At 39.0% G+C, this 16330-nt stretch overlaps 1 protein-coding gene across 1 annotated transcript; it reads right to left on the bottom strand.

The window, feature by feature from the left end:
* Positions 1-436: 436 nt before the first annotated feature.
* LOC112049745 (protein-L-isoaspartate O-methyltransferase domain-containing protein 2) lies at positions 437-13920 on the bottom strand. Its single transcript, XM_024087761.2, has 7 exons — positions 12423-13920; positions 11946-12178; positions 10326-10429; positions 9883-10036; positions 7464-7616; positions 6161-6428; positions 437-2630 (listed from the first exon to the last, which is right to left on the bottom strand). The coding sequence occupies exons 1-7, from the start codon at positions 12710-12712 to the stop codon at positions 2597-2599; spliced, it is 1236 nt and encodes a 411-aa protein (XP_023943529.2). The 5' UTR covers positions 12713-13920; the 3' UTR covers positions 437-2596.
* Between the last annotated feature and the right edge of the window lie 2410 nt (positions 13921-16330).

Genomic DNA, 16330 nt, shown 5'->3' with positions numbered 1-16330 from the left:
TTGAAAATTCTTTTTTGTTTTGAAGGATTTAATTCCAGGGTAGTCCCAATTTACATGTCAAGATCAGATGATGGCATCCTGGAGAAATAGAGGGGAACTTGGGGAGTTGAGAAAATTGTAGAGACGGCTAGTGCGTTTGTTAGTGTTTCCATAAGGTATTTTAAGCCACTGCAATTTTATGAAGGTCTGGAGTTGGTCTGATGATGGAGCCGAAACACAGATGATGGAACTCGTCAACGATTTACAGCAGTTACCTTTTGTTTGGGCTTGATTAATTTGTATTGATGAGAACTCTCCACCTACATGGGTTGAGACTGTATTAACCTCTCTCATTCTGAGAGGAGACTCGCGCTAAGCAGTGAGCCGAATATGGGTTGATAATGATGATAAAGTAATAGAGGTAAAATAAACAATACGGAAATAAAACAGTTTCACATGGGACAGTTTCACATATTTTATATAAACCATATCAAAAACTAAATAAAATACATTGAATATATAATACACTGGCCTCAAGTGAAGTATTTTATACAAAGTTTCTCTCGAGCCTCGCACGCCAGTTTATAATCAATAATAATAATCGGCAGCAACTAAATCATGCTCTATAATAAAGTCATGTAACAGCAACAAGAACAAATGACTGCCTACAGCAATATTTACATCAATATATACAAAGTGATGACTCTCCGTTGTATACACTACGCACAGTGCACACGCACAGTGGCACACCGCGAGCAGCCGAGCGCAGGCGACAGTCGCAGGGTAACGCGACAGTCGCAGGGTAACGATACAGTCGCAGGGTAACGCGACACCCGCCCGAGAGGCACTTCTGGCTCCCGGGGCATGACATGTCATAACACATTCCTAGTCTCATTCATTCTGATCATAGTCGAAAAGTTAACCTCTGAACTGAATAATAAGATTCAGCCATATAATATATGACTAGATTGACTTGGTTGACTAGATACATACAAACACATAGCAAAGTTCGATTACACTTACTGGTATCGGCTACGTACGTTACCGCCATGTTTATTATAGACAAGGTTCAGACTATCAGTATATGATTCGAATTACAACGACCTGCCTCCATATATATATATATATTGGTTGAAGTGTTATATATATAATTTAGTATATTAAAAGATATATTGCGAGTAGGTCGCGGTCTGCCCAAAAAAATCCTGACCATATTATATCGGTAACTATACACATACTAGTAACCATTATTAACTATTATTAGTACAACAACAAGTAATACGACACATATTAGTAACTATTATTAATGATGGTTTGTCCAGAAGATTTCTAGGCAATTGTTCTACAAATGGCAAAAAACCATGCGAATGGCAAACTTTTTTTTTGTAGATATTATAAAACCACGATGCTCTAAAGGATTTTAAGTTTTTTAAAAATGCAGTGTATTCTTTTATTAATATTTACATAACTTCTGAAAGATAGAGGATCCTAGTACACAGGCAGGGTCCAAGCTACCTGAGCCACAGTTTTGTGACAATCTATTCCATTGTAGCATGCATAAAACAAATAACCAAACCAAATGTTAGATCATGTCAGGTATCAATTGTGACGACTAAAATATTGATCCTTAGATTTTATATTATATTATGAGGATAACTTCAACAATAAATTAGATTTATAGTATAATTGTAAAAATATTTGAACTAATTTATTGAATTTGAGATCCATGTTGCTCCAATTTTGTTTATAAAATTACCCGTTTAATGATTATACTTATACCTACATTCTAAACCTGTTTAAACGATTGGAGAATAAATTCATTTTGAATAAATAAATAAACTATATTATCTAGTATAACAATGATGCGATACTAGTACACACTTGGGATTTCGAACTGATTTTCAAGTAAGCAGTCTTAGATACGTAACTCGATATATAACGAGACGAGCAAAAAACAAGATATGTTGACCATTAGTGGTAGAGTGGCTCTTTATTTCATAGGGTTGGGGAGAGAGAGATGGGACTGGGACAACCCAGCCACTATTGGTCGACAATATGTCTTTTTCTCTACGTCGGTTATCAAACAATTGATAAACCAGCCAGAGGATATGTTCAAATGTGCACACGTGAGAACCTATGGCGCCCATAGTATAGTCCACGAGCCAGCGGAACATGTTGAAGTTTGTCAATAGTGAAAGTGTGTTATCATAATAATCTACTAGCTCTTGGACCATCAGCTAATACTACAGAAACTCTACTTACAATGCAATTAGTATGACAAGATAGTAAATAACTTAGGTGTAGTGTACGCGAATACTTAAACAATAACTGTAAAAATGTATTTTGCACTAAACTTAATTTAACTATATAGGTTTATTTAACAAAATGATAATAATCAAAATCTATATAAAATAATAAATCACTAACAAATAATAATTATTTCAGTCTATACAAATTCATAACATTAAATAGAAATAAACTCACTCCCTCACCTCCATCAAATTCTTAAAGCATTCTTCGTGAGATCCTTTAAATAGTATATATTTTATTATTACTCCAACATCGACAAATAGAAATGATTAGCTTCTAACTTTAGCGCGTTCTCGTCTTGAATGTCCTAGTCCTCCAAGGAGCGCCCCAGATTCACGAACCTGTAACAAAAATACCGTAACCTTTACAAAACGATCGCCATCGCAATACATCATCGATGATGATATACTCGACGACGACGACGATTTTTGACGACCTCTGTGGCGCAGTGGTATGCGTGGTGGATTTACAAGACGGAGGTCTTGGTTTCGATCCCCGGCTGGGCCGATTGAGGTTTTCTTAATTGGTCCAGGTCTGGCTGGTGGGAGGCTTAGGCCCTGGCTAGTTACCACCCTACCGACAAAGATGTAGCGATTTAGCGTCCGGTACGATGTCGTGTAGAAACCGAAAGGAGTGTGGATTTCCATCCTCCTCCTGCATCATCACTTACCATCAGGTGAGATTGTAGTCAAGGACTAACTTGTAAAGAATAAAAAAAAAATACTGGTTTATCTACAGTTTTTACTTCCCGCTAATTATTTAGTAGTATAGTAGGTAGGTAAGCTCGTAGATAACACTCCCATGATATGCCGGCGACGGGGGAAACATTGCGCGGGTTACAAACTGTTACAAACGAATTTACCAAGCTATAAATGGGGAATATATTGATTCCACCCTGTTTTTGAAAATAGAGTTTTTATCGAATCTCGAAGTTTTCAGATGTACCTACTCGTAAGCTCTAAATGACTATCTACAAAGACAGTAGGCCCTTCTAGTGTTCAGCAGGTTGCAACTAAGATCGCTGTTTAGTTTGCTGCTCCTGTAAGTTCATTAGTTAGTTTTTCTTTCATTTAATCTTTCATTGGAAGTCAGACCTATACTGCTCTTACTGCATGCGACAAAATGATGACGTTGAATGATGCGTTCTTACGATTACATTGTATTCTGTCATCCACTTGGGCTGCAACTACCTCACTACAGTGGCGTGCACTTCATACATGCAGAAATATACTGCATACCCTAAGGACTCAATACAAACATATGTTGCACCACAAAATACATATTTCGACAAGGAATTTTCCAATTTATACTTATAGTGCATATCCTAGTTAAATACCTTATGCACGCCACTGGCTCGATACTGGATGGAAATTACTTACATCACTATCTATCCCCTCAGTAAGCATCATGTTATGGATACTAAGAGAGCTGATTATGTGATTTACATTTATTATAGGTCATAGTACCTATAATAAATGTAAATAATAAAATCAGCTCTCTTAGTACCCATAACATGTTAAAATTTTAAGAATCTGATAACAATCTATCAATAAATAATTGACTGCTCTATAATGACAGATCTTTGCGATAATGACAGTAAATGTCGTTTTGCCACGCATTTAAGTTTATTGTTCCATTATTTATTGAATCTTGTCTTGATCTTTCATGTCACACGTTACATAATTTTTGTACTCTTAAGACAGCAAAATCCTTTGAATGAATATTATACATATTATTATAGTAACACATAGTGTATTGGTATCACTTCCAATGGATGTGGATGTGGAATGTTTATCAACAAACAAATTGAAAATGACGGTATAAAACTCTAGTCATTGTACACATCAATACATTGAATTAACATGGTATTTTAATTAGTCTATACTAATATTATAAAGCTGAAGAGTTTGTTTGTTTGATTGAACGCGCTAATATCAGGAACTACTGGTCCGATTTGAAAAATTCTTTCAGTATTAGATAGCCCATTTGTCGAGGAAAGCTATAGGCTATAATATATTTCTCACGTATTCATACGGGAACGGGAACCACGCGAGTGGAACCGCGCGGCGTCAGCTAGTTCGTTGATAAAAATTTCACATCGAGTTTGGCTTTATGTAATTATCTATACTTATAATAAATCTGTAGAGAGGTCAATTCTGTACATGAAATATATTTACAAAATAACTATCAGGGGGTAATTAGTGATCAATACTGATGCCAAAAATGCAATCAGTAAATTTTTTGTCTGTTTGTCTGTCTGTCTGTCTGTATGTTCTTAATAGAAACAAAAACTACTGGACGGATTTTAACGAAACTTGGTACAATTATTCTACCTTCTGTACTTTCTTATGAATAAATAAATTATTATTATTATTATTATTACATACTCCTGGGCAGGTTATAGTATACTTTTCATTACGCTACGATCAATAGCAGCAGAGCAGTGGAGAGGAAAAACATAACCCTTCTTGCAGTCGGGTAAAAATGGCAAGCAAAAACATTAGACGTAAGACCTGGCTCACGACTATCCGACCCGCCATTTCCAAATACAATTCTTTGTTCGTTAAAAGAAAACATATTTATAGCTTTTAATTTACACAAAACTTGGGGAGGCGCTTTTTACAAGGCTTCCGTTTGTACACATTTCCACTGTTTTCCCTCCGAAGGGTTGTGAAGCCAAACAAATTGTGGCTTTGTTTTTCAAGTTATTGTTAACTTTGCCAAACTTTTAACTTTCTAAAACAAAGCACACAATTTGTTTCAAAAAAACGTTTCGGTTTGGAAATTAAGGCATTGTGTATTTTTTTTTGCGGCTTCGTCTTGCGTAGTAGTTTTCAGAGTTATTTAAAAAAACAGTGCTTATTTAAAAAAAATTAAAATAAAGATTTGACTTTTTTAATTGACGAAAGACCAAAAAGAGGTTTTTATCTGAAATCTGAGATGTATAGGGCTAAAATAATTTAACCGGTATTACGATCATCTTCATCAACAATTCTTTTTCTGTGCCATCCTCTTTTCAGAGCTACCCCCAATTTCTAACGTCAACGTACGGTAACTCTAACCAAGACTAAGAAGACGGTAAAAGACTGAATCACCTTACAAACCACAACAGCGTCAACGTTCTTCTATAGTCGCCGAATCCCAAGTTTCACTTGGGACATTCCTAAAGAATCGGTCATCGCCCACGTTTCCTATTTTGGCAGAACTTCTGCGCTCGTCTGAGCCCCTTGTACCGCTGCTACGATTTTCAATCGCTTAATATCCGAATTCTCCCCGCAAAAAATTTTCTTATAATCGCTTGCGGTGCCATTTGTCCCCTAGAGCAGCGCAACACTTCGAATTAAAAAAAAATTATCTCTGCTGTGTATAATCTATGTTATAAGGGTTGGGTAGGGGTAGTTGAAAGTTTACATCGAGTTTCACGAGGACGAAGTCGCGGGCGTCCGCTATTTAATAAATAGATAAAAACCTAACTATGTATTATTTATAATTTACTGTCATCAAAAAGAATAATTCACTATTTAATATTAATGACATCGATAAGATCGATTAAATCGTTTTTTTCATTCATTCCATTTTTTTTACTACATCACTAGTAACGTCAAATCCCAAACGTCCTCATACCCTTCATAACTGAAAAACACTTTAGCTTATTACTCGTGTCTTTATAAATTGTTAAACCCCAGAAATGGTCGAACGCATATTGCTAATCTGTGTATTCTCAACAAATAAATGAACCAATGAATGAATGATTGTATGAATGAATGTATGAATGAATGTATGAATGAATTTATGAATGAATGTATGAACCAATGTATGAATGAATGTATGATTGAATGTATGAATGAATGTACAAAAGTTAAAGACTCACTTCTTAAGTTCGTAAGGCAGCGGCAGCTCGTGCACGGCTCGCTTCATGAGGCAGGAGTGGTGCAAGCGAAGCGCTCCTGCCTTATCGTGCTCGATCTTCCTCTGCCTAGTCGGGGTATCTATCCTCCGTCGATAGAACGGGGAGCTGGACCGCGAGCTGGAAGTGGAGCGCGAGCTGGACGTGGAGCTCGAGCTGGAGGAGGAGCGCGAGCTGCAGGAGGAGTGCGAGCTGGAGGTGGAGCGCGAGCGGGAAGTGGAGCGCTTGCTTTCTGTAATAAATTTAACTTGAATTTTCTTTCCGTTAAAAAACGTTACTACTCTAACAAGTGCCATTTAGGTCATTATTTTTCTCCTAAAATTGGTCATGGTAGAGCCGTGGTCGCACCCATCATATACCTAACACGTACGAGTACGTCATCAACCCATATTCGGCTCACTGCTGAGCTCGAGTCTCCTCTCAAAATGAGAGGGGTTAGGCCGATAGTCCACCACGCTGGCCCAATGCGGATTGGCAGACTTCACACACGCAGAGAATTAAGATAATTCTCTGGTATGCAGGTTTCCTCACGATGTTTTTCTTCACCGATTGAGACACGCGATATTTAATTTCTTAAAATGCACACAACTGAAAAGTTGGAGGTGCATGCCCTGGACCGGATTCGAACCCACATCCTCCGGAATCGGAGGCAGAGGTCATATCTACTGGGCTATCACGGCTATTACGTACGTACGAGTACCTATGTTTAAAATAGAAGTGTTCCTGGCATAATCACATTAGACCGTATACAGTCGGTGCGACCACGGCTCTACCATGAACATTTTTGTTCCATGTATTTCTCTACTTCAATCTGAAATATTTTCTTGTTTTGTTCTTTTTAGACCCCTTTTTACGTAGTCGGGTTATAGTTTTTAAACTTTATTTTTATTTAATACTTTTCCGTTACCCGATTGAGTCTAGCTTTGCAATATCTACTAGTACCTACGAGTACCTACATCGCTATAGTGATACTGTGATCGTTTTCATTCCGAATTTGATATTTAGCATATAGTTTTTCTTTAGTTTTTATCATTTTTCGTGTGTCAACCCCCCCGTTCTATTTCTATTAACTGTCACAATTATCGTCTAAATTTTTCTACATTGCTTTGAATTTTTCTTCGCGTTTACCTTCGATCGGTAAGTATCAAACTACCACAAGGCCCTCTGGGTTCCCAGGGCCGTTTGCGCACTACAAAAAGTAGTGTCTCCCTGTGTTTACATTGCATGATACATGCCAGCCATGCTGTGTGTGGTTGCGAGCACTCACCCGAGGCGTCCGCGGACGGCGCGGGTGGCGGCTCGAGCTGGCGCCCCTCCTCGAGCTGGCGCCCCTCGAGCTGGCGCCGCTGCACTCCGCCGCGCATCGCCGTGCGCACCGCCGCGCGCGCCAGGTACTTCAGCCGGACTGGCACCAGCTCATCTGCATCCACAATAGGGATGATGACAGTTTTTTAAATTGTATATAAATTAAGAGTTTATAGTTACATATTCATTTTTAAAAGTAGGTAATTCTCACAAAATTGTATATGTATGTTTGTACTGGAAATAAATATATAAATATAAATAAATATATTTTATTTTTTTTATTTTTTATAACAGAAAAGCAATTTTGTAAAAGTAACAGGGTATCTGCGATCATTACTTTCGCAGCTACAGGGGTTTAAAGGGTCAGAATTGCGGCGCTGCCGCCGATCCCTGAAAAACGCTCCATACAAAATGGCACGATTTAGTGACGTCGTTGGCTCGCTGATCGTTAAATTTGTATGGGCATTCAAACAAAATTACTAATATCTTTGTTATTTGTGCGTTTATGTTTATAGTTCATTTATTGAAAAATGTCACATTTAATGTAAGGAAGCTAAAACTGTATGAATTTTCATCTAATTACGATAAAAAAATGTAATAGATTACTAAATTTTATAATCTTATTTATTTTGCAAACATCCAGACAATCTTTGCTTTTTATGTATAAATTAGTTAACATTGACCTTATTTACCCGAATATATCATAAAAATCAATATATTCAAAATTAGTCATCATCCCTATTCATTTGTAGAACATTCAACAAAGTTGGAGCTGGGTCGATAAATGCATGATGGCCGTATGCATGTGAATTGGTTGGTAACTTGGATGTAATTGAAAGACTAACAAAATTCCACTGCACAAATAAGAGGGTCCTTTTGTTCTAACTGACAGTGACCTTCGCTTCGGAAAATTATTTACTCAAAGTGGTCCGAACTTGATTTTACAAGCTAAAAATTATGTACCGCGTGCGACACTTTCTTGACACTTAAGGTTTAAACTTGGAAGACTTTAATAATATGAAATGCACTGTATGGTTCTCGCCTATTAGCCCGCACTCAACGATTAGTGCAGCGAATACAAAACGCTTGTATTCGGTACTGCTACATAATCCCTACCAGATTTCACCCTGTTTTAACAGTGGCAACTTGTTTATTATGGCAGCTAGAAGAAAACTTCACTTAGCAACTCTTTTGTTTGGCGTTCTTAAAGTTAAAGAACCAAAATATGCATATTGCACTAAGAGCACCTCAGCACTTAACTGCTGCGTTTCGGGGTAGTTTTAGATACGCTGCCACTAAGTGCCGGAACAATCTATCTCCTCCCCATGCGCAATGTCAGTAAGTCTGGTTTAGAGAATCGGTAAAAAATCTTTTACTTTTGCTACAACAGAGTAAGAAACAGTCTCCAATCCCAGGCTCCCTACCCTCTTTAAAAAATAAATGAATATCAAATAATCTCCGGGAAGGTTTTGAGGACCCAATGTATCAATTCTACTAGCAGGCACCCGTGACTTAGTCCGCGTGGAAATCAATGCAAAACTTTCAACCCGTATTTCACCACTTTATTGGTTGAAATTTAAAAATTTTTGAATCGCATTACATTTCGTATATTTTTTTATGATTTATGGACAAATTTTTATAACTGTAACTCTAAAAATGAAGGACCTTCCATGCAAATTTTCAACCCCCGTCTCACCCCCGTCTGATGTAATTGTTGCAACAAAAAGTATCCTATAACCTTCTCCGTACTATCGTCTCATTTTGTGCCAAGTTTCATTCGAATTCATTCAGTAGTTTCAGCGTGATGCCCGACCAACAAAAACACGGACTGACGGACAGACAAACAGACAAGAAATCGAAAAAAATAGTAGTTTGTTAACCGAGGATGGAAAGAATCAATTCCTGAGGTATTTAGACGCACGAGCGTAGTGAGGGCGGCTATAGTCCGAGTAGGGATTGATTTTATTACCCGTGTTAATAAACACTCTACTTTTCATTTTGAATATGAGGAAATAAAATTAGCTGTTTATCTAAACTATTTATTAATAGTTTACTAGTGGACGTCCGCTACTTCGTCCGCCCTTAGACCTCTTTAATCCAGCCTTGCCGGCCTACTATCTATAAATTACCTCCCTGCCAAATTCCTATTTTATTGGTTATTATTGACTATTATACTAATTTACGTAATAGTTGTTGTTCCTTCCCTATGGCCAGGGAAACAGCATTTTCCACCCAATATTCAGATCAAAACAACACTACTTTCCGAGTATGATAAATGAAAAATTTCTTTTTTTCTCTTTCTTTTCTACTTTCTTTTTTGGGGGATCTTTTCTTATACAACCTTCTCGTAAGGAAGCAAGTGTGACATGTTGTAAGCATACCCAGTGTGATGGGGCTGGCGGCCTCCTCCGCGCTGGGGACGCACAGCGTGGCCCATTTGACGTTACGAAAGATGCGCGAGGTCCAGCTCTGCGGCCCCGCACGCCGCAATTGCTGCAGCTTGCCGTTTAACGGTATCACCAGTATGCCTCCCACCTGCATACCAATGTGCGATTTTTGAAGATACACACGCACTTGACCTCACCGGATAGTTAGTGATGATGCAATCTAAGATGGAAGCGAGCTAACTTGTTACATGCTAGGCCCCCTGTGGCGCTAACACTAAGATAAGCTCTGGTCCTCTCAAAATTGTTTATAATAATGACGACTAGTTCGCATGTTTTGCATATTTACAACTATTTTACATGCAAACGTCACTATGGCGAACGGGAGTTCATTTTGAGGTTAGGCAAGAAATTATGTTACCTTTATCCTAATAACTTACTTTGACGAGGCTCTTAAAATAATCTTCATAGTCGGGTGGGCAAGCAGCACCACAGTACACCCGATCATAGGCCGATTCCAGAGGGTTTATGCACAGCGCATTACCTGCATCAACGTTCACAATGTTAGCATAATGCAGTTAATAACAATAGCTTAACAGTTTGGAAAGTGAGCTGAAATCTAAATTATCATAATTTAAAGTTCTATAAAGGAAAAAGACCGACAAGTCCAGGACTTGTGCCAATGGATGTAGGATTAAGGAATTCCTTGACAATCCTTAACACTCCCCTTCTCTGCTCCTGTTGTTCTCCCTGCCAAATCTTATTATAAAAACATCAATAGGCAGGCAGTTTTTGTTTATACTCAATACGCCTAATAAAATGGACTCATTAAAAAAATGTTTTTAACTTCTGAATAGATTTACCGAGGAATTACACAAATAATATTGCATCTTTAACAGCACACATACACGACTTTGTACTTGCCCACTGTTCTAGTCAGCACTCTGCATGCACTTTCCTGCTAAAATGATGTATGTACTGCGAAATACCTATGTAAAATGTCTTACTTGAATAATTTAATATGTTGATGTGTCTCGGGCAATTAATTTGCAATTATGCAGACGCAAGATTACTGTACCCCACAAACTACAAGCCAAGAATGGTTTATAGCAGATGGGTTCTCGACAAGGTTGCAGAGGAAAGTCAATTTTTGGATTGCGTGCTGGTCACTGATGAGTGTTCATTCACTAGAACAAGGTGTATTTAACTCGCACAATGAACACATATGGTCAGTTGTTAATCCGCATGCAATTCATTCAAGCCATTTTCAACACCAATGGAGGGTTAATGTTTGGGAGGGAATAATATTTGACCTTATTTTCAAACCAAAACCATGAACAGTGCAAACTATCTACAATTCCTAAGAGAGAAGTTGAGTGAAGATCTTTTGAGGATGTTTTCCTAAATTTGAATGTTGATTCCTACAACACTACTCAAAGGAACAACAGGGTATGCACTGTATATATAAAAATCAATGCCACTTTTCATTGAAAATTTATAACTCAAGAATGGGCTTACATATCCAAACCAAAAGTTTAGGCTATAATTGGACTATGTACAAGTAGATGGATCAATTTGTTAGTGGGGATTTTGCTGTCAAATTGAAACTTTATTAGTATTGATAGTACCAGCATATAGTTATGTCATTCATGCAGTCATTTCATTTTGGATACGCTTAGATTAAAGCAAATTGTCAGCGATTGTTACCGCTTTGTGTTATTTTTTTTAAACATATTGTTGATAGGGTAGGGTAGGCGTAGGGCAGGGCTAGGGTAGGGATAGGGTAGGGGTAAGGTAGAGGTAGAGTAGGATAGGGTAGAAGTAGGGTATGGCAGGAGTAGGGTAGGGATAGGGAAGAAGGGTACAAAAGTTGAAGCGAAGCTTGACCAGGTCCAGTAATTTAGAATAAACCGCATCAGCACAGGGAAAAAGTGCACAATAGTCAAAGCAAAGCTTGACCAGGTCCAGTAATTTAGGAAAAACAGCATCAGCATAGGTAAGTTATGGACTTTTATATCCATATCAGTTAAATTTTACAGCATTCATATTTATGGTCATACCTTGATAAAACTTGGGCTCGCAAAAGTCAGATGAATCCAGTTCAGTGGAGCTTTCATAGAACTGGCATATTTTCTTCAAGGCATACTCGACAACAGATGGATGCACCTCCACCCCGTGATTTATTCCTGAAGAACCCAGTATCAGCCCAGCCATCGTGCTGAGGTACCCGGTACCTGATCCAATGTTCAAGAACGAGAGGCCCGGCTTCAGCTCTAGGAACTCCATCACCTCACTATCAGTCATGGAAAATATAGAGATAGAATCATTCTAAATCTAAGCAGGGGATTCCTCTGCTATCCAGAAAAATTAACAGACGCTTATTGCACTATAATACCGGCATAAAGATTATATTACTACAAAGATTATATACCGGCATAAACACCAAATGAACTCTCAATGGCTTGGAAAAGTCTTTTGATGTACCATATCAGCAAGAAAAACTAGTTTCTAACGCATAAACATTGGACGTGGCATACCAATAAATATGTGGCGCCGATAGATGCAGCAGCCCATTCTTCCAGTCCGAGACCACGTGGATTTCCACCTCATACCCTGGAGTCACATACTCCGTGCGATCTACTGCACGAAACACTCTCTCCACTTCTGACGTGCGTATGAAGTCCTTTAGTTTGTCAATAATTTCATTGTTATTTTCACTTAAACCTCTATTATTAAGGAATGCCATTTTTATTCTATGAATTTTTATCGCCAAAAATTTATTTAGTCCGTCAGTTGGACTTGGAGCTGGAGTATGGAATTGTGACATTTAGCGTAGTGTTGATCAGCGTTTTAACCAATATTTACAATTTAAATTTTTGGATTTAATGGGTGAGAACGACAGTTGAGTCGACTTTTCAGAAAAAAAGCGCGGAAAAGAGAAAAGGAATCGAATCTCGAATCTAATCGAATTTATTTTTTTTTTCCCCTTTATTTTGCCTATGGGGATAAGACAAAGGTATTACATCGTACAGCCATCACCACAGACCACAACTGAAGGCCATCACCATTAGGTACTCTTTACCTACTCTCTCTCTTAGACTACTCTTAAATCGTAATCTATGGTTTAAATCATTTTTATAAAATTCATAACAAATCCATGTAGGTATTCAAATTCAATTTTACTATCGGCTTAATAGCCATGTCTTTTTAGTGTTTAATATTATTCATACGTATGGGGTGTAAGGGGGAGGCTAGTACCAGTCTGTCTCCCCAATTGTCAACCTCACCTGCTCGTGGTGCACCCTGCAGATGGACCGACGAGGCTCTGGCGACCGACGAATGGCGGTATATCCATTCCCACAGGCTAGATTAAGAAATGCCTCAGGCCGGTGTCGGGCAGCAGCGACATCGGCGCGAATAATCTAGCACTGCGCTGACTAACCCGCATGCCCAGCGTGGTCAGTATCGGGCAAAACTTTGTATGGACCGAACAAATATAACACAGCCCCTAGTCCCCGGCAGCCCCGCTATTCCTGGCTCTGGCAGCGGTTACGGTAACGGCGGGGCAAGGGGTGTTAAGAATCTCCGGCAGAGATTCCGCTGCCAACCCCGACGACTAGACCTGGCAACATACAACGCACGCACTTTGAGGTCCGACGAAAAGGTCATCGAGCTGGAAGAAGTTATGAGCAAGTTGCACTGGGATGTCATAGGATTGTCTGAAGTCCGAAGAGAGGGGGAGGGCTCGATAATCCTTGAATCCGGCAACATGCTCTACTACCGGGAGGGCGACCAACAGTCCCAGGGTGGTGTCGGATTTATCGTTCACAAGTCCCTCGTGAACAATGTTGTAAAAGTCGAGAGTGTGTCGAGCAGGGTAGCGTTCCTGGTCCTCCGAATTACCAAACGGTATTCGTTGAAGGTTATACAGGTTTACGCACCGACCTCGACACATCCCGACGAGGAGGTAGAGGTATTGTATGAGGATATTTCTAAAGCCATACATGCCTCAAACTCTTATTACAATGTTTTTTTTTTTTTTTTTTTTTCGTAGGGGGGAAAATCCTCATGGACACCCATGTTGGGTAGTGCCGGACTCCGGTGCCGGTTACCGGCTAAAAACCCCTCCTACCTTCTAGACGTTTGGTGTTCCTGCCATAAAGCCTACCACCAACGTCGCGAGTCTTACTTCCCATTCTCTCTTTCATCCTTCTCCTTGATCTTCATTATAGTGTCCAGATAATTCCTAACTATATTCCATTTCTCACTGCATTCCAGCATTATATTTATTATATTATCTGCTGTCATCTCTTGTCCTAGGTCCTTCGATACTTCCTCTCTTTCAGCTCGGAACCGAGGGCAGGAAAAAATTGTATGTTCTGCATCATCATTGGGGTCAATGCATTACATGCAATTGGAGCTCTCCGTTTTTTTGATGCGTGTTGTATACTGCTTAAAGACCCCATGACCTGTAAAGCACTGAGTCATTCCGAATGTAATGCTCCCATGTTTTCTGTTTACCCAGCTCTTAATATTCTTGATCAGCCTGTGAGTCCAACGACCGTTCGCAGATTGATCCCACTCCTTTTGCCACACCTCTAACGTCTTTTCTCTGGCCATACTTCTTTCCTCTGGCATTTCCATCTTGTATGTTTTTGACCTTTCCCGAGCCAGAAGATGGATCGGAATAAGATTTGCCAATACAAGAGCAGCATCAGTAGAAATGGTTCTGTAAGCGCAGCATGATCTTAATGCCATGGTTCTCTGAGAGCTCAGTACCATTTTCCTGTACATGTCTTTATCCATGGCCGTCACCCATATAGGCGCCGCATACATTACCACAGATTGCATTGCCAAAGCTAATGTTCTCCTTTTTTGTGAACTTGGTCCTCGAGTGTTAGGCAGTAATGAAGACAATGCTCGGTTAGTTTTATGGGCCTTTTCACAGGCCATATTTAAGTGCTTGCTGAAGTTCAGCCGTGAGTCCAGAGTAACACCCAGATACGTTACAGTGGGAGTGGGTACCACCGGTGTACTACCGCACGTGAAATGGATATCCGCACGTAGTCTTCTATTAAAGATAATGGCCACAGTTTTTTCCGGAGCAATTTCTAGCCGATTATGCGCCATCCATAGCATCACACTATACAGGGTCTCGTTACCTTTTCTTACCAGATCTATACTATCTTTAGCAGTCACTGACACTGCTAGATCATCTGCATAGCAGACTAATTTAACCCCCTCTGGAACATCTATTGACATAACATCGTCGTATAGAATGTTCCACAGGGTTGGGCCGAGAACGGAACCTTGAGGGACACCACCTCCGATAGCAAGTTTGGTTTCCTTGTTAATTTGAATAGCTCTCTGCTCTAGATAGTCTATAATGCTATTTACTAAGTACTTGTTAACCTTTTTTATTTTTAGTTTAGCTATTATTTTTACCCAAGATGCCGTATTAAGTGCATTTCTCACGTCTATTAAGATCAAGCCGTTCCATTGGTTTTCTACTTTGGCAGCTCTTGCATATGATACAACTTGCTTAATAGCGCCAATGGTTGTTCTACCTTTTCGGAAGCCAAACTGGTTATCATTGAGACCACCTTTTTCGTCTATATCTCTTATTAGTCTGCTATTTAGGAGAGTCTCGTAAACCTTAGCCAGAATATTGATCAAGCAAATTGGTCGATATTTAGTAGGATCCGAGGGCTTCTTCTTTGGTTTGTCGATCAGAATAAGTTTAGCTAGTTTCCAGCGTTCCGGAAACTTCCCACTTTCCAGGAGTCCGTTGAATAGTGTGAGAAAGTAGGTAGAATATTTTAATATGACTCTTTTTACGACTTCTGGGGGCAGAGAGTCAGGGCCTGGCGCTTTTCCCAGTTTTATTTTATTTGCCGCTCTCTTGATGTCCCCCTCGCAAAACTTCAATCCTTTTAGATCGTCTCTGTCTTCATTTACTTCTTCTATATTTATTCTCTCTTCTTGTGTTGTTGTAAAAAGCTCTTTGAACACATTAATCTTTTCTTTGAGAGGTAAAGTTCTTTTTGGATTTGGTAGTTGGAGTTGGCTTTTTACTATTTTGTAGGCTCCACCAAATACGTCATCTTCTAAATTGTCACACATATTGCCCCACCTCAGTTTTTTTGCAGAAATTATTGCCCATTTCAGTTCATTTTTATGGATTTTATAGTCATGCTTCAGATCTTCTCTTCTTTGAGTATTCTTACATTTCTGAAACTTCCTTCTTTTTATTCTGACATCCTTTATTTTCGCCTGAATACTTTCAGTCCACCAGTAAGGTAACTTATAATCGACGTTACATCTGATTTTTGGGGTACTTTCCTTGAAAGCTATTCCTAGAGCATGGTCACATTCCTCATTATTTATTTCCTTCCCAAGTATTGTTTTTTCAAAGATTTCAAAAAAAATATCCATATCAGTCTTT

Source organism: Bicyclus anynana, chromosome Z (genome assembly GCF_947172395.1).
Source record: "Bicyclus anynana chromosome Z, ilBicAnyn1.1, whole genome shotgun sequence".
Classification (NCBI taxonomy): domain Eukaryota; kingdom Metazoa; phylum Arthropoda; class Insecta; order Lepidoptera; family Nymphalidae; genus Bicyclus; species Bicyclus anynana.
Note: the sequence above shows the minus strand (reverse complement) of the source record. Positions and strands in the feature narration are given on the sequence as shown.

Excerpts from the sequence above, each read along its gene's own strand:
- LOC112049745 (XM_024087761.2), bottom strand. The coding sequence starts at position 12,712 with ATGTCACAATTCCATACTCCAGCTCCAAGTCCAACTGACGGACTAAAT. Across the intron at positions 10,037-10,325 it reads ATTTTAAGAGCCTCGTCAAA|GTGGGAGGCATACTGGTGAT; the intron begins GTAAGTTATTAG and ends ATTGGTATGCAG. Across the intron at positions 7,617-9,882 it reads CGCCAGCCCCATCACACTGG|ATGAGCTGGTGCCAGTCCGG; the intron begins GTATGCTTACAA and ends TTGTGGATGCAG.